Consider the following 22,545-nt stretch of genomic DNA (forward strand, 5'->3'; position numbering starts at 1 on the left):
GGTTTGGTTTGTTTGTTTTTTTTTTCCCCCAGTCCTGGGCTTGAACTCAGGGCCTGAGCACTGTCCTTGGACTTTCTCAAGGCTAGAGCTCTACCACGTGAGCCTCAGCACCACTTCTGGTGTTTTTCTATGGACGTGGTTCCAAGGAATTGAACCCGGGGCGTTGTGCACGCCAGGCGAGCACTCCACCACGGGGCCATGCTCCCGGCTCTGCTCACTGTCCTTCTGGCTGGTCAGAACTCTGGCCACAGGCGCCCTAGGTTCTCTGAGGCTGAGTCGTGCGCGTGCCTGCTGGGTATTTCTCCCCTCCAGATTTAGAGAGGTATATGCATGCACCCCGAGGCTGCTGTTGTAAACGAGGCCCAGGGACGTGAGGAGAGCACTCCGAGGACTCAGTTTCCCCACTCCTCCCGTGGGCCCCAGGCCAAACAAGTGGAACAAATGTGCTCGCATTCCTCAGACCCCCACTGCAGAGTGCAGGTGAGGCCGTCTCCCCAGAGCCACAGCTCCATTGGGGGTTAGGAGTTCCGCGGACTTTCCTGCCCAGGCCGGCCCTGAACCTGGACCCTGACCTCAGCCTTCTAGGTAACTTGGATGACAAGACCAGTGTGAATGCCCGGCACCCGGCCCGGGGGACTTTAAACATGTGCTTGCTAACGGAGGCAGCGGGTGCCAGCTCTGCCTCTGTGAGACATGAAATCTAATGGCTCTGGAGGGCAGCCAGGGTCCTGTGTGCTGTGTCCTCTCCTGGGCGGAGGCTTTTGGCCAGGCGTAGGACTTGAACGCATGGCCTAGTTGCTGTCCTGAGCTCTTTTTGCTCAAGGGTAGTGCTCTACCACTTTGAGTCACAGTTCTGCTTCTGGGTTTTTGGTGGTTTGTTGGAGATGAGTCTCACGGACTTTCCAGCCCAGGCTGGCTTGGAACGGTGACCTGTCACTGGGGTGACAGGAGCGAGCCCTGGCACTTGGTTCACATGTGCTTTTCATAAGCTTCTGGTCATGTAGAGAGATTGCTGGGGCTTGAACTCGGGCCTGGGCACTGTCCCTGAGCTTCTTTTGCTCAAGGCTAGTGCTCTACCACTTGAGTCACAACACACGCTCCAGGCCCTTGGTGGAGGGGGCGGGTGGAGCAGGTGCTAGGGCTGACCTCGGGGCCTTGGGCCTGCACAGGGTCGGCCGGCGTCACAGGTGACCACATCGCCACTGGCCTCATCTGACGCCTGGACTGTGGGACAGCGCGGGGCCGGGGCCGGCCTCATGCCTGCAGAGGTGCCAGGGCTTGCCTGCACACAGGTACAGTTCTGACTTTATTTCATAGTAACATACGACACCACATGGGAAGTGCACAGTGCAGCCCCGCCCCGGCCTCCCTGCCCCACGCTCCGTCCTGCAGGCCTCCGACGCAGTGGGGTTTGCCCTGGCCTGGCGTCTGACCACTCCCTGGTGCAGGCACTGGTGGGCCACGCTGGCTGGCCGCCGTGCCGGATGCAGCGCCACAGGGCACGGCTGAGGGGCAGCTGGGCTCCTCTGCCTCACTGACACTCCACCAGCAGGTCTCAGACCAGGCCTGGGGCTGGGAGCGGGCGCACAGAGCCGCCTCCCTCCGTGGGCCCTGCTTTTGCTTCCTGTGTAGTTTCCGAGGAAATGCCACCTTGACACATTTTTGTCGTGAAACAAAGGGAGATGGCCGTGAGGCCCTGCTGCGCTGGCCCAGGCTGGTGCAGGATGGTCCCCGAGCCCCGTGCCATGCCCAGCCTCCGCCCGGCCACAGCCTCGGCGTGGCGGCCTGGGGGAGCAGGGCACAGGCTGCGGAGCGCAGGCCACGTGTGGCGGCTGCAGGGGCCACTGGGCTTCTGCGCAGTAGGAGGGGCCGTGGCTTGCACCTAAGTGGCAAACTGGGACTCACCCCTGGCGTCTGCCCTCCCAGGCTGGTGGGGTCTCTGCCTGGGGGCCCCCGGGAGGGCTGGGTGGATGTCACTGCCGGCAGTCTTCACGGGGCCTGACAGTGCCCGCCGGCCCGCTGCTGGAGGGGCAGCCCCTCCTCTGCCTGGCCCCCACCCCACTGCCCTCTCCCGCCACAGCTCTGCCTTCCAGACACAGCTGCGTCTGCGTGGGCTTCAGATTTGCAGGGAACACACCTGGGAGCAGAGGGGCCTCAGGACACCTCGATGACCTCCATGCTGCCCGAGAAGCTGGACTGGCTGCCCATGGAGCCCAGCTCCTCCCGCGAGCGGCTGCCGGCCGCCAGACCCTCCCCAAACTCCATCTGGCAGCTCCTGCGCTTGAGCTGCTTCTCGAAGGGGCTCTCCTCGTGCCAGCTGCGCCGGGAGTCGCCTCGCTCGCTGGGCCGCGGCCGCCTGCGCACCGAGCCCCCGTGCTCGCCGCCCGTGGGCAGCTGGCTGCAGCTGCAGGCCGAGTAGCCAGCACGGGCCCCGTACACAGCCGGGGCCGGGTAGAAGTGCGGGGGCTCGGCAGAGAAGTACCAGCCGCCTGCCAGCGCAGCGGCTGCGGCCGGGGGTGCCAGGATGTCCGAGTGCCAGCCCTTGAGGCCCCGCCCCGCCGCCGCAGCCTTGCCCAGGGGCTGCTGGCTGGTGGGCAGGCCGAGGACGCCGGCGCGGCCCGTGTCCTCCACACTGCCGCTCCGCTGCAGGGGCACGGAGGCGGCCCTGGGGGGCGCCCCGGTCCTGGCAGGGTACCGGCGCTGGCCCTGAGCGGAGGCCTGGGGCGGCTCCCCGTCGGGACTGCCGTCAGGGGTCTGCTCCGACACCTCCTGCACGGGTGAGAAGTGGCTGGGCTTGCCGTGGCCGTCCAGTGGGACCATGGGCCTGTAGGGTTCCACTGCGTCCTCGGGCGCAGGCGTCCCTGCGGAGCAGGACACGGACTTGATGTCCAGCGAGAAGGAGCGCTTGAGCCTCTGGCTGTCCTCCGGCTCCGGGGCCAGCTGGAGGCTGCCGAGGGCTTGCGCCAGGGGCCCTGTCTCGGCCAGCACTGGCTGCACGCTGGCCGTGGCGGCGGCGGGGGGCGCCGGCCTCTGCCCGGCCTCCGGGGGAGCAGGGAGGGTGCCGGGGGTGCCGTGGGGCTCCTCGCTGGTGGCCGCCATGGGCCCCAGCGGCCTCTCCGGGGGCAGAAGCTTCAGCTTGCTCTTCGGCCCCCCTGCGGGCTGGACCTTGATCTTCTTCTCGTAGTCCAGGAGCTGGCCCAGGAAGTTGAAGTTTGGAGAGATGGTGGGCCTCTTCTCCTTCACAAACCTACGGAGGGGACAAGGCGACAGGCCTGAGAGCCACAGCCACCATTCCTCTCAGGGATGGAGCCCAAGCTGGCCTTGAATTTGCGATCCTCCTGCCTCAGCCTCCCCGTGCTGGTCTGGGCTCTCCTGCCAGGCTCCATCTTAAGGAGACTGAGGGAGGAAATGGCGGGGAGCAGCGGGACATGGCGACGAGCTTTAGCTCAACAGCTCCGACCTGCGGCTTCCCACGCAACAGACAAGAAAAGGTCCTGTGTGTAGCCGAGGGAGCCCACGTGCTTGCACTCCCCCCTAGAGAGCGTGGAGCTGCTCACAGCTCCATCCCAGCTACTCAGGTCTAAAGCTGGAGACCCAAGGATTACAGTTCCAAGCCAGACAGACAGACCTGAGTCATCCAGCAAAAAGCTGGTGGGGCAGAAAGTGGAGGCATGGCTCAAGTGGCAAAGCACCAACTTTGAACAAACTATCTTGCCTGATGTGCAGGAGGCCTGGACTCTAACCCTAGCACAGCGCAAACCACCAACCAGACAAGCAGACCAGAGAGCCGAGGGCAGCCTCGCCTGTGATAGCAGCTCCACACACCACATAGGCGACACCACACAGACACGCACAGATCACGTGGCCGTGCGGTGGAAGTGAGTGACTCAAATCTACACACGTCTGCTGGCTGGGTCGACAGTGTCAGCAAGGAAAGAATCGGTGCTTTACTGGACAAAACAGTCCACTCAGCCAGTGCAGGGGACAGACCCCCCTCCTAGATGCCCACCCAGCCAGTGGACAGACCCCAGGATGCCCTCAGCTTAGGAGGAAACCATACTCAAAAGTTCACATTGGAACAAGGAACAGAAGGATAAAGCTGAACCCCAGCAATCATCTGTAGCTGGTGCAGAAGCACACCACGCCTGCCGGGACCGCACCTGCCGGGACCACGCCCTCCCTCATCTCCAACAGTGGACGGGCTGCTCTGGCAGCTCATTTCTCGTCCACATGCAGTTTGTGTAGTTCAATTGTTCACTGCATTGCAGGACTCACACCACTGGACGAGGAGGGCAGGGGTCGGGGCCCAGGGGTCCCCAGCAGAGCCCATCCTCAGGACTACGTGCTCCGCTGAGGCAGAGAGGACCATGCAGCTCGTGCCGGCTGCCACAGCACCCAGAACTGTCCTCTAGGACTGAGTGGGGGCCCTCGCAGCAGCAGCATAGACAGGACCGCCTTATCTCCAGATAAGGGAAGGGGCTCAGTCCCACACCTACTCTCCCGGCGCTACAAACCCGAGATTGCGTGGCCTAGTGGTGGAGCGGGGCTGTGGCTCTAAGTGACAGAGTGCTAGTTTTGAGTGGAAGTGCGCGGGGACCGCGCCCAGGCCCCGAGGCGGTGCAGGCTCTGCGTGGCGGGGCGGGGCGGGGCACCCACCTGTAGGCCTCGTCCAGCGGCATGTCCATGCGCTTCATGATGTAGGCGATGGCGATGGTGGCGGAGCGCGAGATCCCGGCCAGGCAGTGCACCAGGACGCAGCCGTTGCAGGCCTTCGCTTTCTCTGTGCAGTCAAAGCCAACAAAGGCAACGTGAGACCCCCTCCCCTGCTCCCGACCACCACGGAACACGCCCTGCCTGCCTGCTTGGCGTCCACAGTCTGGAAAACACCGACGTGCACTGGAGAGGAAGGGAGGCCTGAGACTCGGGACCCCGGCACTGTCCTCGGAGCAGACGGACAGGCTCTGGGCATCCGTGTCCATTCGGCTGACGTCGCGAGGAGGGGGACCGGGTGGCAGCACCTCAGTGTCATGTCCACGTTTCCTTGGGACGTGTCTATGAGTCCTGCAGACTCCACTGACTGGAGTTTGAGGACAAAGCTGCCTGGCCAGGCCTGAGGACCTTCCTCCACACCTGGGGTGCTGTCTCCCAGCTGTCTCACATCCGTCCACCCACGGCGTGGCCTCCTCCAGCAGCCCCACAGACTGGAGGCATGGCTCAGGTGGTAGAGCACCAGACAAGAGCAAGAAAAGGCGGGATGGGAGATAGAGCTGAAGGGACATGTCACCTCAGCCACCGTGGCTCCCGGCTCGGGCGCCGGGGCTGTCACCTGACCTCCCATGAGCCAGCTAGAGCAAGAGAGCACCGGCCCGTGGCATCTGAGCTTTCAGATGTCTGGAACCGGTTCCTTGCACGCCGGCAGAGGCACGGCGGTGCCGGCGAGCTACCCACCAATGAAGTCCACGGAGGCGTCCAGCCACGGCAGGATCCGCTCGCAGAAGCTGTCATTCACAGGCACACGCAGGAAGTGGGACTCGGGGATGAAGTCGGGCTTCGGGCAGGTGTGGCTGGCGTTCAGCACGTAGCCGATGCCGTGCTGCTGCATCAGCTCCTGCGCGGAGAGGGGGCGAGGTCACTGGGCCAGGCCCTGACAGCCACTCGGCAAGTTCAAGGTCACCGTTACGCCACCACTCCCAGTGGCAAAGGGACGTTTAGAAACTGAAAACATGTTTCAAAAAATACACTTGAAAGCTGGGCACGGGTGGCCCCTCAGGAGGCTGAGAGCCGAGGATGGAGGCGCAGAGCCAGCCCTAGGCAGGAAAGTCCGTGACACTCTCATCTCCAAGGAACCATCAGGAAACCAGACGTGGCGCTCTGGCTCAAGTGGTAGAGCGCCAGCCTAGAGTGAAAAAGCTCAAGGACAACGCCCAGGCCCTAAGTTCAAGACCCAGGACCACCCAAAAAAATGTTTTTAAGCTTACAGCTTTCCTATGTATGTGGTACTGAGGAATGGAACCCAGGTCTTTGTGTATGCTGGGCGAGCACTCTGCTAGGCCATCTTCCCGGCCCCCCTGAGCACTGTCTGAGTTCTTTTGCTCAAGGCTAGCACCGTTTGAGCCACAGCACCACTTCTGCGTTTTGCTCGCTCATTGGAGGTAAGAGTCTTGCAGGCAAATGTTCCTGCCCAGGTTGGCTTTGAACCACCATACTCAGATCTCAGCCCCCATGAGTCGCTGGGGTGACAGGCGTGAGCATGGCGCCAAGCCTGAGAGCTCAGGGCAGACCAAGTCCTCTCTCTGAAGCCAGTATTGTCAGTAACAGAAAACCCCGCCTCTCCTCGCCCTCCTCCAGACCCTCCTCGACCTCCCCCCCCTCCCTGGCAGCAGCGGCAGTGTGACGTGCTCACCTTGTTGAGGACATCTAGCTGGCAGCCCAGGTAAAGGTTGGGGAGGATTCGGGTGGGCCCGGTATTGGTGACAGGAAGGCATGGCTGGGAGATGCAGGTGGGCACCAGAGTGGCCTTCCCTTCACAGAGGCCGGGGAAGCAGCGCGAGAACTCCGAAAACCCACCTGGGGGCAGACACTGGGGTCATCACATGCAGGCAGCCCAGCCCTCTGTCCTCCCCCCGACTGCCCGCCTGCTGGCCCCAGACCCACAGACGCAACAGTACTTCAGCTCCACAGCACTCAAATTCCTTTAAGTCCCCAATTCTAAGGCAGATGCTTTCCCTCCAGACCAACTAAAGGTAAATGTCAGTTCCTTGCAAAGAGATGGAGGGGCTTCACTTTATGTGTGTGTGCATGGGTGTGCGCGTGTGGGTGTGTGTGTATTAGTCCTGGGTCTTGAACTCGGGGCCTGGGCGCTGTCCCTGAGCTCTTTCCTTCAAGGCTGGCGCTCTACCACGTGAGTCACAGCTCCACGTCTGGTTTTCTGGTGGTCCATTGGAGATCAGAGTCTTGGACTTTCCTACCCAGGCTGGCTTTGAACCTGAGATCCTCGGATCTCAGCCTCCTGAGTAGCTGGGAGGACAGGCGGGAGCCACCAGGTGCCTGACCTGAGGATAGGATTTAGAGAGCACTATTGCATACCAAAGCAGAACTAAAAGAAAACACTACAAAAAGCTTTGGCGCTTGGATGGCCTTGAACTCCCAGCCCCAGCCTCAGGCAGTGGAGATCGGTGGAGCATGATGACTGGTGGAGCGGGGGAGCCCCGAGCTCCCTGAAGCCTCCTCACTGCTCCGCATGTTCAAAGCTGAGACTTTTCCGTGTGAAAACCCAAACCCAAAACCCACAGGCAAGCCAGGCTTTCGCACCAGCCCCAGTAATGAGAAGAAGAAACATTTGGGTCACCCTCATCCATTTCTGCCCCAGACGGAAGGCTCAGGAGGTGACTGCCCATCCCAACCTGCTCAGGGTGGGGGGCCCTCTGCTGGCCTGGGCTCAGGGTGGGGGGCCCTCCGCCGGTGTGTGCCCCCCGTGTGCCGACCAGGAGCTCGCGGGCCCCCGGCCTGCGCAGTGCAGCCTCACCAGCGAGCAGATGGACGGAGCGGAAGCTCTTCTCCAGCTTGCTCAGCAGCACGGTGAGAAAGCAGTCGGAGGACAGAGAGGCAGCGTCCCGAGAGCTCTGGTCGTAAACCACCACCGTCGGGGGCCCATCCAGATCCACCTGGAACACAAATGCGGGCTTCTTAGCCGGGGCGGGGGGGGGAGGCAAGCTTCCCCGTCTTTGGGCAGGGGACTAGACGGGGACTTGTGGGACTCAACATCTACGAGCAAGATGGAGGCTGCTGTGACCGACTTGTCCGACCCCCTGGCTTTCCGTCCTTGGCCTAGTGAATGAAACTCAGCAACAGAGAAATCGGCCGCGTGTCAAAACCCAACGATGGGTTCATTTTCTTCCCTCCTTCCTTCCTCCCTCCTCCCCTTCTCTCTGAGGGTCCAGGGTCTGAACTCTGGGCCTGGGCGCTGTCCCTGAGCTCTTCAGCTCCAGCCTACGGCCCTACCCTTGAGCCAAGCCCCCGTCCATTTTCTAGTGGTTAAATGGCGACGAGGGTCTGGGTTGGCACACACCAACTCTGCCCTGAGTCATCCCTGGGCGTGCTCCCCAGCTGCGGGAGGGGAGGCGAGCCCCACCTCGTGCTTGGCTGAGTGCTGGATCAGCTCTGTGACCAGCACCTTGTCCTGCTGCAGCCGGCGCTTCATGAGCTTGGAGCAGTTGACGTTGACGGCGTCCAGGATGTGGGAGGTGTTGTACTCCACGAAGGGCCTACTGTCAATCAGCAGCACTTTCTCAGTCCCGCCCTCCAGCAGGGCCACCAGCCGCTCGGTGACCATGTGGCCTGCCGCCTCTGGGGCGTGGGCCATGACAACCGCCGGTCCTCGGTGCCCACGGTGAGCGAGGGCGGTGTGCTCACAGGCCTGGCCACCCCATGGCCCAGGGGACGGGGTCAGGCGACTGAGGGCTGAGCCCCTTTGGGGGCCAGGCCTCCCAGCCCCGAGGCTCTCACAGGGCTCTGCTTTACCTCACGGGGCCCCGGGCACAGCACCATCCCTGGCCACGCACACCAGGTGACAACCTGCACGGACAGACACACAGTGCGGGTCAGACTACGGGGTGAACCGGTCCTCGCTCCTCTCACCCCACCCCACCCCATGCCTGGTTCATGCTGCAAGAGAGAAAGCGTGCCACTGACAACGAGGCTAAGCTTCCGGAAGGTCGCTGTCCCCTGGCCCCCAGCACCGCGTGGCCTGCGTGGAAACATGAGAGGTAAAGGGCCACAAGCCGGGCACGGGTGGCTCAGGCTACCGAGAAGGCTGGGATCTGAAGGTGGCAGTGACGCCGGCCTGGGCAGCAAATTCCCCGTGAGACTCTGGGCTGTGGCTCCTCGGAGTTACCCTGAGCAGAAGAGCCCGGAGCTGAGACACCCGTGGATAAGCAGGAGAAAGGCAGGACGAGCATGTCTGGAGCGCTGGTCAGGGTGGCGCGGGCCCTCCCCACCCCCTGGAGACTCAGCCCCCGGCAGGGGACCCCAACATGCAGGGCCCAGGCGCAGTGCCTACCACACTCCAGGCATTTCCCAGCGTGAGGAGGCGCGCGCAGACCTGCCCTCGCCCCAGCCTGCGAGACCCTGCCGGGGCACCCCCTCCACAGCACGGGTGATCCTGGTGACCCAGGCCATCCCAGGGGCCCAGCCACCCGGCCACCGGGCGCTTCCCAGAAGGACGGAGCCCCCCCCCCACAGCACGCGGACACCTGAGCACACACACGGGAGCTGGGTCCGTCCATGGCCCAGCCTCTAACTGGCCTCTGGGACAAAGCGCGATCGGGGTGGCAGGCCGGGTGGAAGGAGGGTACGGATGCCGACGCGTACGAGGTGAGAGCGGGCTCGTGGCTTCCTGGGGTGGACAGCCCTGCAGGACAGCACATAGCCACCCTTCCCCAGGGACCTGGACCCTCCCTGGCCATCTCGCCTGGCAGGGAGCCACCGGGCGCAGGCCACGGGAGGCTTGTCCCACTTTCTGCCCGGCTCAGATTGCCTGCAGACCGGGCAGCAGGCCTCAGGCCTCGGGGTCTCAGCCCTGTTTATTTACAGAAAGGGAATTTTAGTGGGTCCCATCCCCCTTCACCCCCTCCAACTCCGGCTTTGAACATTTCATTGCAACTCCCAGCAGCCTGCAGCCCTCTGGTTGTCAAAGTCTTGTGAACTGAGTAGGACCTGGATGAAGAGAATAGACTTTATCAACACCCCACACGCACACATAGCCAGGCGACTCTTACGAAGACTTTCTGACAGGGTCCACACAACACAAATTCTGAGATGGACTCAACAGGGCCGAAATAAATCCAACAGCGGCTTGCTGTTTCTTTCTATTCTAATGTTCTGATACATGAAGGCTCCCTCGCCTCCCAATGGGGCCTGCCACCAGGACAGGGCACCCCTTAAAACAGGCCCCTCAGCTCTGCACAGGCAGGCACTGCCCCCCCATCAGTGACACGTGTCACCCAAGAACGGAAGAGAACGCTCTTATAAGGAAGATCACAGCTACTGTTAACTCCATACCAGATTTCCAACCCTTCCAACATTTATGTCTAATACGTCTTCATTTATTTATTTTTGTCAGTCACGGGGCTTGAACTCAGGACCTGGGCGCTGTCTCTGAGCTCCTTCACTCAAGGCTAGCGCTCTACCACTTGAACCCCTGCTCCACTTGTGGTTTTCTCATGGTTCACCGCAGGTAAGAGTCTCATAGACTCCCTGCCTGGGCTGGCTTTGAACCTCAGTCCTCAGATCTCAGCCTCCTGAGTAGCTGGGAGGACAGGCGGGAGCCACCAGCGCCCAGCTGCACGTCTTGATTTTGTAGAATGAAATGGGTTAAAGTTAAGACAGGCTAGGCAAAATGTATGAAAACTATTTAACAAGGAAGTAAAGATTACCTCATTAAACCACAGGAAAGTCCCCTAACCCAGCACGGACGCCATCTCCACCACGGCCCTCAGCTCCCAAGCAGATAGGCACAAGGCATGCACACATCCCAGGCCCGGCCTTGGAGCCCGGATGGCATCTGTTCCCAAGGTCCCTGGGGGCGGGAGGGGGGGCGCTGCAGGCCCCCTCTCACCCAGCAGCCCTCCCTCCCACCACTCCCGCCCGCTCCACCTGACCACGCCCACAACCAGGCCTGCCAGCTTCCTTGCTCTGGGAGACCAAGAGAGATCACTGGAGCATGTGAGTGTGTGAAGTGTGTGTGTGAGTGTGTGTGTGTGTGGCTGGTGTGCCGGCGCCTCACCTGGACCCTTCTTGGCTGTGGACATGAAGAAAAGGTGCGAGGAGGGCCAGGAGTGTGGCCTAGTGGTAGAGTGCTTGCCTAGCATGCAGGAAGACCTGGGCTTGATTCCTCAGTACCACATACATGGAAAAAAACAACAAAAAAAAGCCAGAAGTGGTAGAGCTCTAGCCTTGAGAAAGTTCAAGGACAGTGCTCAGGCCCTGAGCTCAAGCCCAGGACTGGCAAAAGAAAAGGAAAGGAAAGGAAAGGTGTGAGGGTCTGCGGGCTGGGACGGGATGTGTGCTGGGGAAGGGAGGGAGCAGAAGACAGGGAAAAAGCCTGCCCCCAGTCCAAGCATGCAGGGCAGCGCAGGGGGGCAATCCATGCCCAACACAGAAAGTCGCCCAACACAGAAAGTTGCCGCTGGGCCCAAGGAGCTGGCCGCAGGGACACAGAGTGGCAAACAGACCCATGGCGGAAATGTGAAAACGCCCGATCCCGACCAGGCCCACGCCACGCCTGGGGCCTCTGAGTTGCTCATGGATGCTCAGCGGGTCAAAGGAGCAGAAGGCCTTCCACCATCCGCACATTTACGTGTCAATGTTCAACCCTCTCTCTGGGCCATGTTGCAGAGGAGCTAACTTGTCCACATGGCTCGTGAACTGTGCACCAGCGACAACCATCCTCCCTTGTGAATGGAATAAAAACACCACCCAGGCGGGCCAGGAGGGACACCGGCCAGTTCCACCACTGACCGCGGACCCTTTGGACTTGTCTCAGCGTTGACACTGCTGGCATGTACTCACTAATGAAACCCACTGACCTTTGCTCTTTGACCTGGAGGACAAAAAAGTACAAAGCCAGGGGGCCGGGAGTTTGGCCTAGTGGTCGAGTGCTTGCCTAGCATGTACAAAGACCCAGGTTGGATTTCTCAGTACCACATGCATAGAAAAAAGCTGGAAGTGGTGCTGAGGCTCAGTGGTAGAGCTCTAGCCTTGAGAAAGGCCAAGGACAGTGCTCAGGCCCTGAGCTCAAGCCCCAGGACTGGCAAAAAAAAATGGGGGGGGGGCGTGGGAGAATAGCGTGGGAAAAGGAAAGGGTATCAGTGTTCTAGAAGTAATATATCCACTACCCGATGAATGTAACCACGACCCCTCTATGTATCACCCCATCATAAAATACAATGATAATAAAACAAAAGCTAAAGGAGGAGGGGAGACGCTCCTTCAAGCGTCTAGCCGCTGCCTCCACCTGAAAGCTGCCTCCGCGAAGCCACAGGCGACATCAGCACCAAGGCAGTGCCTGTGGAGAGCTTGATGGTGGGGCTGGCTCTGAACTGCGGTCCTGAGCAGCTGGGACTGCAAGGGTGAGCGCAGGAAAGGCGTGATAGTGCAGGAGACATGGAGAGCCAGCAGACATCTGTACTCCAGCCACTGCTGTGGCCCACCAAGGGTCACTCCAGCACAGAGTCTGGAATTCAGAGGGACTTTCAGGGGAGAGACCACAGAACCCAGCTCACTGGAGCTGATGGAACTCTTCCACCCAACCCCCCCACCCTCCGGGGCTCCTCCCTGTCCTCCGAAGAGTCAGAGCCACCGGGGCCTTCAGTACAGGCCGACCAGGCCAGAACTCTCACCAAAGGAAGCCAGGAGGTCCACACAGCCAGGGATGCTCAGCTGACCAGCAACCAACCCTGCCGCTGTGGGCAGGTGGGCGGTGCCACTGTGGAGGGGTGAAAGGCTGTCCGTGGATCCTGAGCTGCAGGAAACAGCCTGTGCGGGGCCCACGGGCCCAGCTTTTCACACTGAGGCAGGTGACACACAGTGAAGGCGCAGGGCCGCCCACATTCCTAGGAGTGGAGGGAAATGGCTCTGGGGGCGGGGTTCAGGTGGACTGCCCTAAAGGCTCACCTAGCTTCATAAGGGGCTCGGGAAGCTGCCCCCCCCAGTTGAAGAGCCCCCTAGGACAAAAACAAGGGAGATTCCCAAGGCCACTCAGTTTAAACCCAGAGATAGTCAGCAGAGAGGCCAGAGCAGAAGTCCCCCAGTCCTCCTCATACTCACCCCTAAAAATCACTGGGCAAACACTTATTCATGCTAAGAACAGACATCACTGGCAGAAGAATAGATTTTGTTTTATCCAGGAAAATATCTATGAGGCTCAGAAACCACAGTTTCTATTTCAATAAAGGAATGAATTGAATAAAGGGCATTTCCATAAGAAAAGAATCTCCACGGCCTTACAGCATCTTATTGAAAACTTAAACTACTTTTTCCTGGCAAAACAAATGCCATGAGGCCCAATGCTTGGTATTTGAAAATTCCCCTCCACCACAGTGACTATATCCACAGAAGCCCGCAGGCCCCAGCTCCCCAGCTCCTCACTCCCAGGTGGGCTGCGACGAGGGCCATGACAGGGGCTTTCCACAGTGCAGGATTCCCACTGTGCATTATACAACCAAGAAGCTGTAAAAAGTAAGCTTTCTTGGGTCCGGGAGTTTGGCCTAGAGTGCTTGCCTAGCATGCACGAAGACCCGGGTTCGATTCCTAGGACCTACATACATAGAAAAAAGCTGGAAGTGGTGCTGAGGCTCAAGTGGTAGAGCTCTAACCTTGAGAAAGTCCAAGGACAGTGCTCAGGACCTGAGCTCAAGCCCAGGACTGGCAAATAAGTAAATAAATAAATAAAAACAAGCATCCCAAATAGGCTTCTTACTCATCCACAGGATGAAAAATGAACACAATTGCTGTAAATACCAAAAACGGTTTCAGTACAAGGACCAGGCTCCCAAGCCAGCATCTCTGAGGGCCCCCACCCCAAGGGGCTTCAACGGCCACAGGCCCCTCCCACCATAAGCCCCGCCTACTGCGGCGGCCCCTCCCACCACAAGCCCTGTCCACCACCACGACCACGCCCAGCACTGCAGGCCCCGCCCTCCTCCAAGGGCGGCCCTCCTGGACGGCCTCAGGGCCACACCAGTGACCTCCCAGATCCTCCCGGCTTTCCAGGTCTCCAGCCCTCCTGGAAGGCCTCAGGACCACACCAGTGACCTCTGGGATCCTCCCGGCTTTCCAGGTCTCCAGCCCTCCTGGACGGCCTCAGGACCACACCAGTGACCTCCGGGATCCTCCCGGCTTTCCGGGTCTCCAGCCCTCCTGGACGGCCTCAGGACCACACCAGTGACCTCCGGGATCCTCCCGGCTTTCCGGGTCTCCAGCCCTCCTGGACGGCCTCAGGACCACACCAGTGACCTCCGGGATCCTCCCGGCTTTCCGGGTCTCCAGCCCTCCTGGACGGCCTCAGGACCACACCAGTGACCTCCGGGATCCTCCCGGCTTTCCGGGTCTCCAGCCCTCCTGGACGGCCTCAGGACCACACCAGTGACCTCCGGGATCCTCCCGGCTTTCCGGGTCTCCAGCCCTCCTGGACGGCCTCAGGACCACACCAGTGACCTCCCGGATCCTCCCGGCTTTCCGGGTCTCCAGCCCTCCTGGACGGCCTCAGGACCACACCAGTGACCTCCGGGATCCTCCCGGCTTTCCGGGTCTCCAGCCCTCCTGGACGGCCTCAGGACCACACCAGTGACCTCCCGGATCCTCCCGGCTTTCCGGGTCTCCAGCCCTCCTGGACGGCCTCAGGACCACACCAGTGACCTCCGGGATCCTCCCGGCTTTCCGGGTCTCCAGCCCTCCTGGACGGCCTCAGGACCACACCAGTGACCTCCGGGATCCTCCCGGCTTTCCGGGTCTCCAGCCCTCCTGGACGGCCTCAGGACCACACCAGTGACCTCCCAGATCCTCCCGGCTTTCCGGGTCTCCAGCCCTCCTGGATGGCCTCTGGGTCTCCAGCCTCCTGGACGGCCTCTGGGAGTCCTGCCCTCCTGGACGGCCTCAGGGCCACACCACCGACTGGTTTACCATGGTGTAATGAAATGAGCCCACATTCAAAAACCTTCACACATCCAATGACCAATACACAAGATTACAAAATCACACGTATGTCAAAGAGCCATGCAAAGTGCAAGGCAGCCCACAGAGGTTAGTCAATGTTTCAAAGTACAGGGAGGGCCTAGATTCAGCATTGTAACTACGCATTACTGCGTCCGCCATCCCACCCAACATGCACATTACACGAAGACCGTTTAGATCCACTGCAACCACACAGCTGCGTGTGCCTGGCTTTCTCTGTGGACCTCAACTGAAACAGGTCCCAGAGCCAGAATGCAGACCTGGAGGGCCCGGGACAACCCAGCCTTCACTAAACTAGAAATGACATTCACGTTACAAATGCCAGCAAATGAGTTGTGAGTTAGGAACACTTAAGGCCAACCCTTGCATGTGGCAACCTAAAAAAAAAAAAAAAGTCATGTGAGTTACTTAGACAATTAATACAGGGGATTCTAATCACGTTGACTCAGGCTGGGTGTGGATATTGAACTTTTCGCATTGACATCAGTCATCCCTCCTCTCTCCTACCAGAGAGTACGTTCCGGAAGGACAAAACCCTTCCCTAGTGTGGATGGTATATTTGACTACTGGGTGACAGAATATTGCACATGATTGGAAGGATGGACATTCCCCACCCTCAGGCCCAACTCCACTCCTTAGCCCCGTTCTCTACATGGTGGATCCAGCTCCTCAGCTGTCCAGTGCCCACATGCCCACCTCCTCTCAGTCCTCTCTCCATCCCCTTAGGGCACTTTTTTTTTGGGGGGGGGCAGTCCTGGGCTTGATCTCAGTCCTTGGGCTTTCTCAAGTTTAGCGCTCTACCATTGAGCCACAGCTCCACTTCCAGCTTCTCTAAGTATGTGGTACGAGGAACAGAATCCAGGTCTTCGTGTATGCTAGGCAAGCGCTCTAACTAGGCCACATTCCTGGCCCCTAGGGTACTTTTTTTTTTGTGGGCCACCCAGGCCTAGGGAATATTCCTGAATCCCCCAACTCTCTCTATTCATGCAGCTAGCCTTGAATGTTTCTCTTTTTCCTTTCTTTTCTTTCTTTTTTTCCCCAGTCCTAGGGCTTGAATTCAGGGCCTGGGCGCTGTCCCTGAGCTTCTTTTTGCTCAATGCTAGCGCTTTACCACTTGGCTACAGCTCCACTTCTGGGGTTCACTGGAATGAACTTTCCTGCCCAGGCTGGCTTCAAACTGCAATTCTCAGATCTCAGCCTCCTGAGTAGCTTGGATGGCAGGGGTGAGTCGCCCCTCCCTTCTTGTAGCTGAGGTACAAAAGGGATTCCCATTCAAGCCAAGTAGTCTGTTTCCTTCTCTGCTGGTGGAGAGCTTTGGACTTTGGCCGTGGTCTGTCTGCCTTAGATCCTTCTTTTAAACAACTCCTGTTCCTTTCTGTGGTTTATGTGACTGAATTCTTAACCCTATCTCAATCCCTGGTGTAAAAGGATGGCTCTACTTTAAGTTCAGCCAGCCTTTAAGGCCTTCCCCCTTGATCCTCTGGGCTAAAAAAGTGTCTACAAGTAACACAGTTCACACCACAACCACACAACAACAACATCAGGTTAAAATACCCTTACATGGCTTTGGTGAAATTTACTTTCTGAATCATAGTTTTGCTTAAGCCCAGCATTAACAAAATTCTATGATAGCTGATATCAGGGTCAATTTTAATATTCAATGCAGTTTTTAATGAAGAAAAAGTCAAAAACCAACCAAGCAAGCACTGGTGTTTTTCCCTAAGAAACCTTTTGAAATCTCCCTTCAATCTTCTGGAGTCTGCTGGAAATGTGTTGTTTTTCCCTGGTTGCCTTTTCTTGACATTCTGATCCAAGTTTGCCCAATATCCATTTACATTTCCAAACTAAAGTATATTGAAGTTGAGAACCCAGTGTGTGTGTGTGTGTGTGTGTGTGTGTGTGTGTGTGTGTGTCTCCTGCATGCTGTCCCTGAGCTTTGTGCTCAAGTCTAGTGCTCTATCACTTGAGCCGCAGCTCTACTTCTGGATTTTTAGTGGTTCACTGAAGATCACAGTCCCATGGATTTTCCAGCCTGGCCTGACTTTGAACTGTGATCCTCACATCTCAGCCTCCTGAGTAGCTGGGGTGACAGGTGCCAGGCATAATGTTCTTGTTCTGATGTTCAGAAAGCTGAGGCTCGACTGCCTATGAGTTAGGCTAGACTAACAGGGCTGGAAGCTCTGTAGAATTTGTAAGGCCCTGCACCCTCCCCCCCAAGTATGCACTAACCCAACACTCTGGAAAGCCTGGGACTTCCAGTCAATTAGAGGCTTAAAGAAACCAAGCAAGCAAGCTCCATCTCAGTACTATAGTTGACACAGGTTCCCCGCGTCTGAAGGTAGGTTTGATAGGGTGCCGACCAACTACAATTCAAAAGGAGCAAGGAGCTTATTTCTAATTCTTTCCAACGTGAAACTGTGACAAGCGTGAATCATTTTACCAGGAGGGAGTTATTTCATCCATTTTTTTTTGGAGGGGATGGTGGTCGTGGGGCTTGAACTCTGGGCCTGGGTGCTGTCCCTGAGCTCTTCAGCTAAAGGCCTACCCCTTGAGCCTCAGCCCCACTTCCTGTTTTCTAGTGATTAACTGGAGATAAAGAGTTTTATGTTCTTAAGTGCCTGGGCTGGCTTTGAACCAAGATCCTCAGATCTCAGCTTCCTGAGTAGCTAGGTTTACAGGCGTGAGCCACTGTACCCGGCTTTCACCCCCCACCCCTTTTTTAAGTTAGGATACTTTGAATGACAACAGAATTCTACTAATGACTTTTTGGTAGTTAACTGGAAATGAAAACAAACTTTGCTGTCCTGACCGTCTTTAGATGTGATCCTCAGGTCTCAGCCTCCTGAGTAACTGGAATGACAGGTATGGGCCATGGGTGCCCCCACAAACAAAAACCCAGAGTTCCAGCAGACGGTCTTCCACATTTAAACTCAGAACTCCCCACCACTTTCTCTGTCGGCGCACAGTACTGGCACAAAGCAGTGGATTCTTAGTTTTCCTAGTTAGTTTTCCAAGCTACAGCCCTCACAGCACACACACACACACACACACACACACACACACACACACACACACACACACACACACACACACACACACACACACACACACACACACACACACACACACACACACACACACACACACACCAGCCTTGAATAAGCCCTGCCTTCCTGGGTCTTGTTCATCAATATTCTCAAGGATTGATGACAGAGCAATCTGTCTGGGGAGATTAACTGGTGGGGAGTCTTCTTTTAGAGTTTACCTTTGCTTCTAAACCCTTGGGTGTAGGTAGAAGAGGTAGCACAGGCCTGGGGGGGGGGGGCAGGGGAGCAGAGCCCTCCTTTTTCCTCAGCCTCACTTCCCAAACCCAGTCTCTGAAGGGTGGCAAACTGGGTGCACACACAGCCTGGCACATTAAGAAAGAGGAGCCGCCTACCTGGTCATTTTCTAAACAGGTTGGATGGGTTTGGTTGGCTGGCAAAGGCAAGTATTTACTCACTTATCCTCACGAGCCCCCTGGGCAGGGCAAATCAGAACTTCCGAGTTTTGAAAACTGAATTCTCTGCTCAACTTTCCAGGGTGCCAGGCCTTCCCTCAGGGGCCAGGCAAACCCCACCGCGCAGGAGATCACAGGACAGCCACCCCACAGCACGGCCAGCCAGGACCCCATCACCAGCCAGTGCCCCAGGCCCTGCAGAGGCTCCCGTGCTCCTGTGCAGCCGGGTGCCCAGGCTCGGGCCAGCCAGGTCCCCAGGCCCTGCAGAGACTCCCGCGCTCATGAGCAGCCGGGTGCCCAGGCTCGGGCCAGCCAGGACCCCACCACCGGCCAGGTCCCCAGGCCCTGCAGAGGCTCCCGCGCTCCCGAGCAGCCGGGTGCCCAGGCCCCAGCGCGGTCCCGGCACAGGGCGGCGGCCCCGGGCCTTCGCCCCGTCCCTCCCGAGCTGCACCGTCCTGACCGCCTCCCCGGACGCAGGCGTTGTTCTCCCTCAGGGCGCCCCTGAACCCCGGGTTGGATTCAAAGTTCGTGCCGCCTCCGCGGGGCGCCCCGGGGTGAGCGGGGGGCGGGGGCAAGGGAGAGGGGGAGAGGGCGGGGGAGCGGGCGGGAGGCACCCCCGAAGTGAGGGGCGCGGGGCCCGGCCGCCCCGGGGTGAGGGACGCGGGGCCCGGCCGGCACGGTCGGCTGGCGCGCGGACGCCCGTCCCGATCCGCCCCTCGCCCGCCGCCCCGCCGCTGACCTCCGCCTCCGAGCCCGCGCCCGCCGCCCCTCGCCCCGCGCCCCTCGCTCCTCGTCCCTCGCCCGCCGCCCCTCGCCCCGCGTCCCTCGCCGGCCGCCCCGCGCCCCTCGCCGCCCCTCGCCCGCCGCCCCGCGTCCCTCGCCGGCCGCCCCGCGCCCCTCGCCGCCCCTCGCCCGCCGCCCCGCGTCCCTCGCCGGCCGCCCCTCGCCCCGCGCCCCTCGCCCGCCGCCCCGCGCCCCTCGCCGCCCCGCGCCCGCCGCGCCCCGCCGCTGACCTCCGCCTCCGAGCCCGCGCGGGCCGCGTCCCGGCGTCCGCCCCGCCGCCCGTCCCGTCCCGGCCGCGGCCGTCCGCGCCGCCTGGCCGAGGGCCCGGGCCCGGGGCCCTGTCCTCGAGTCGCCCCCGGCGGGCGCCGAGGTCGGGAGGGGGAGGAGGGGGTCGGAGGCGGCCGGGCGGGGGCGGGGGTGCGGGCCGAGCCGCGGGTCAGGAAACTTCAAGCGCCGATGAGGTCATGCGTTTAAAAATAAAGCGATGGCGTCACTGGAAACCAATCCCGGTGAGTGAGCTCAGCGGAGCCCCGCGGGGGGCGGGGCCGGGCGGCGGGGGCGGGGCCGGGCGGCGGGGGCGGGGCCGCGGAGAGACTGAGCCCCGAGGAGGGAGACCGCGGCGGGGGGCGGGGCCGGGCGGCTGGGGGCGGGGCCGGGCGGCGGGGGCGGGGCCGGGCGGCGGGGGCGGGGCCGCGGAGAGACTGAGCACCAAGGAGGGAGACCGCGGCGGGGGGCGGGGCCGGGCGGCGGGGGGCGGGGCCGCGGAGACGCTGCGCTCCACCCAGGAGGGAGACCGCGGCGAGGGGCGGGGCCGGGCCGCGGGAGGTGGGGCCCCGGAGACGCTGTGCTCCACCGAGGACAGAGACCGCGGCGAGGGGCGGGGCCGGGGGCCGGGGGGCGGGGCCTCGGCACGAGGGGGCGGGGCTCCGGAGAGACTGCGCTCCACCGAGGAGGGAGACCGCGGAGAGGGGCGGGGCCGGGCCGCGGGGGGCGGGCCGGGGGCGGGATCCCGGAGAGACTGAGCTCCACTGAGGAGGGAGACCGCGGAGAGGGGCGGGGCCGCGCGGCGGGGGGCGTGGCGTGGCTTGCGAGGGCGGGGCGTGCGGGGCGGGGTGGGGCATGCTGGGGGGCCGGGCGTGCGGGGCGTGCTTGGCGTGCGGGGGGCGTGGCGTGCGGGGCAGGGGGGCGTGCGGGGCGGGGGGGCGTGCGGGGCGGGCAGTGCGTGGGGGCGGGGCGTGCGGGGGCGGGGCGTGCGGGAGGGGGCGGGGCGTGCGGGCGGGTGGGGCATGCTGGGGGGCGTGGCGTGCGGGGCAGTGCGGGGCGTGCGGAGCGGGGCGTGCGCGCGCTCGGAACTCGGCGGGGGTCTCGTCGCGGTCGGCCCCACGTGGCGGCGCCGGGGTTTATTTGTGTTCGCAGGTGCGAGGACGTGATGACGTGAGCACAACGACGTGATGACGCGGGCGGCCCCTCCGAGGGTCAGCACCGGCCTGGCATGCGGACTCGCCCGGGACTCCCTGGACGGGGAGGAGCAGAGGAGGACGGGGAGGAGGGGGAGGAGCAGCAGCAGCAGCAGCAGCTGTTCTCTCCACAGGCCGCGCCTGGAAGAAGAACCGAGCGGATCTCCAGAGACCGGGGCCCCACACACGTTCCCAGTGCCCGGCGATGCCCCCAAGGCTCTGCAAGCAGATATTCAAAGAGAGGGAGCAGCAGACGAGGCCGGCGCCGCGGGCTGAGCGCGGCCGGGCAGGCGCATCCGGGAGACTCCTCTCCAGAGCGCCACCACCACCACGCCAGATGGACGGCCGGGCCCAGGGCTGGAGCCCTGCCCGAGAACGCTCCGGGTGGAGGCCGGGCGCTCGCTCCTGGCATGGGGGCACACCACATGTAGTGAGGAGCCACTGTCCTGCCAGGCCCGACTCCACTCTGCCCCTCCTGGGCGCAGCTCGGGAGATGGCACTGATGGGTTGGTACCGGGGCCCCTGGGCTCAGTCCCCGGGGAAATCGCACTGTCCACGCTGAGGGGGGCCCGGGGTGTGTGTGAGGGGTGACATCCCCGACGGCATCATCACAGGGACAGGATGGGTGAGGAGAGGCGCTGGGGGGGCCCGGGGTGTGTGAGGGGGGTGACATCCCAGACGGCATCATCACAGGGACAGGATGGGTGAGGAGAGGCGCTGGGGGGGCCCGGGGTGTGTGTGTGTGGGGGGTGACATCCCAGATGGCATCATCACAGGGACAGGATGGGTGAGGAGAGGCGCTGGGGGGCCCGGGGTGTGTGTGGGGGGTGACATCCCAGATGGCATCATCACAGGGACAGGATGGGTGAGGAGAGGCGCTGGGGGTCCCGGGGTGTGTGTGGGGGGTGACATCCCAGACGGCATCATCACAGGGACAGGATGGGTGAGGAGAGGCGCTGGGGGGGCCCGGGGTGTGGGGGGGGGGTGACATCCCAGACGGCATCATCACAGGGACAGGATGGGTGAGGAGAGGCGCTGGGGGGGCCCGGGGTGTGTGTGTGTGGGGGGTGACATCCCAGACGGCATCATCACAGGGACAGGATGGGTGAGGAGAGGCGCTGGGGGGCCCGGGGTGTGTGTGGGGGGTGACATCCCAGATGGCATCATCACAGGGACAGGATGGGTGAGGAGAGGCGCTGGGGGTCCCGGGGTGTGTGTGGGGTGACATCCCAGACAGCATCATCACAGGGACAGGATGGGTGAGGAGAGGCGCTGGGGGGGCCCGGGGTGTGTGTGTGGGGTGACATCCCAGACAGCATCATCGTAGGGACAGGGTGGGTGAGGAGAGGCGCTGGGGGGGTCCGGGGTGTGTGTGTGGGGTGACATCCCAGACGGCATCATCGTAGGGACAGGGTGGGTGAGGAGAGGCGCTGGAGGGCCCGGGGTGTGTGTGAGGGGTGACATCCCAGACGGCATCATCACAGGGACAGGACCGGTGAGGAGAGGCACTCTGTATTGTTGCGGCCATCAACACATCATCGCAAATTCGGTGACAACGTAAACCAGGCTTCATCTTCTTCCAGCGGGCACCATGGAGGCCACAAGCAGGTCTCTGGACTGAAATCAAGTCCTTCCGGAGGCTGGGAGAGCCGAATCCACCTCCTTGACCTTTCCCCACGATGACAGTCCCCTTCCTCTCATCTACACGATGAGGAGTGAGACGGGCAATCTCAGGAAATGTCTGTTCTTTGTGGCCGGGAGGGGAAGCAGGTGGGGAAGGGACCTCGCATACCGACTGGGGTGCCATCTCTCTCCCCGAGCAGGGGCCCCTGTCAACTCCCAAGACCTGGGGCCATTTTGGACCTCAGTATGCAAAGGAGGTAAAAGAGGCTGTGGTGACCTTGAGAACGGGCAAAGACAATGCTTTTGCCTGGCATCTGTACAGGTCTTTCTTGTCCATCTCTGATTAACTGGGTGGGTGCTTCTTGATCCTCTTATAGGTTGATTGATTGTGTCTTTCTTGGCACTCTGTTGATTGATTATTGATTGTGTCTTTCTTGGCCCCTCTGCTTGGTT

The 22,545-nt window shown here is 61.1% G+C and overlaps 1 protein-coding gene and 1 long non-coding RNA gene across 2 annotated transcripts; one reads left to right on the forward strand and one right to left on the reverse strand.

Moving 5' to 3' along the window:
* Nucleotides 1-25: 25 nt before the first annotated feature.
* Dusp16 (dual specificity phosphatase 16) lies at nucleotides 26-19,503 on the reverse strand. The gene is made up of 7 exons (XM_090324532.1): nucleotides 19,243-19,503; nucleotides 8,132-8,574; nucleotides 7,526-7,664; nucleotides 6,404-6,567; nucleotides 5,449-5,608; nucleotides 4,657-4,780; nucleotides 26-3,247 (listed from the first exon to the last, which is right to left on the reverse strand). Exons 2-7 carry the CDS (start codon nucleotides 8,360-8,362, stop codon nucleotides 2,155-2,157), a joined length of 1,911 nt encoding a protein of 636 aa, XP_090180658.1. The 5' UTR covers nucleotides 8,363-8,574; nucleotides 19,243-19,503; the 3' UTR covers nucleotides 26-2,154.
* LOC150042444 (uncharacterized) lies at nucleotides 19,339-20,699 on the forward strand. The gene is made up of 3 exons (XR_016533616.1): nucleotides 19,339-19,521; nucleotides 20,429-20,487; nucleotides 20,604-20,699. It is a non-coding gene; the product is annotated as an uncharacterized LOC150042444 (long non-coding RNA).
* Nucleotides 20,700-22,545: the final 1,846 nt, after the last annotated feature.

Source organism: Megascapheus bottae, chromosome 35, assembly GCF_031878675.1.
Source record: "Megascapheus bottae isolate mThoBot1 chromosome 35, mThoBot2.hap1, whole genome shotgun sequence".
Lineage (NCBI taxonomy): Eukaryota > Metazoa > Chordata > Mammalia > Rodentia > Geomyidae > Megascapheus > Megascapheus bottae.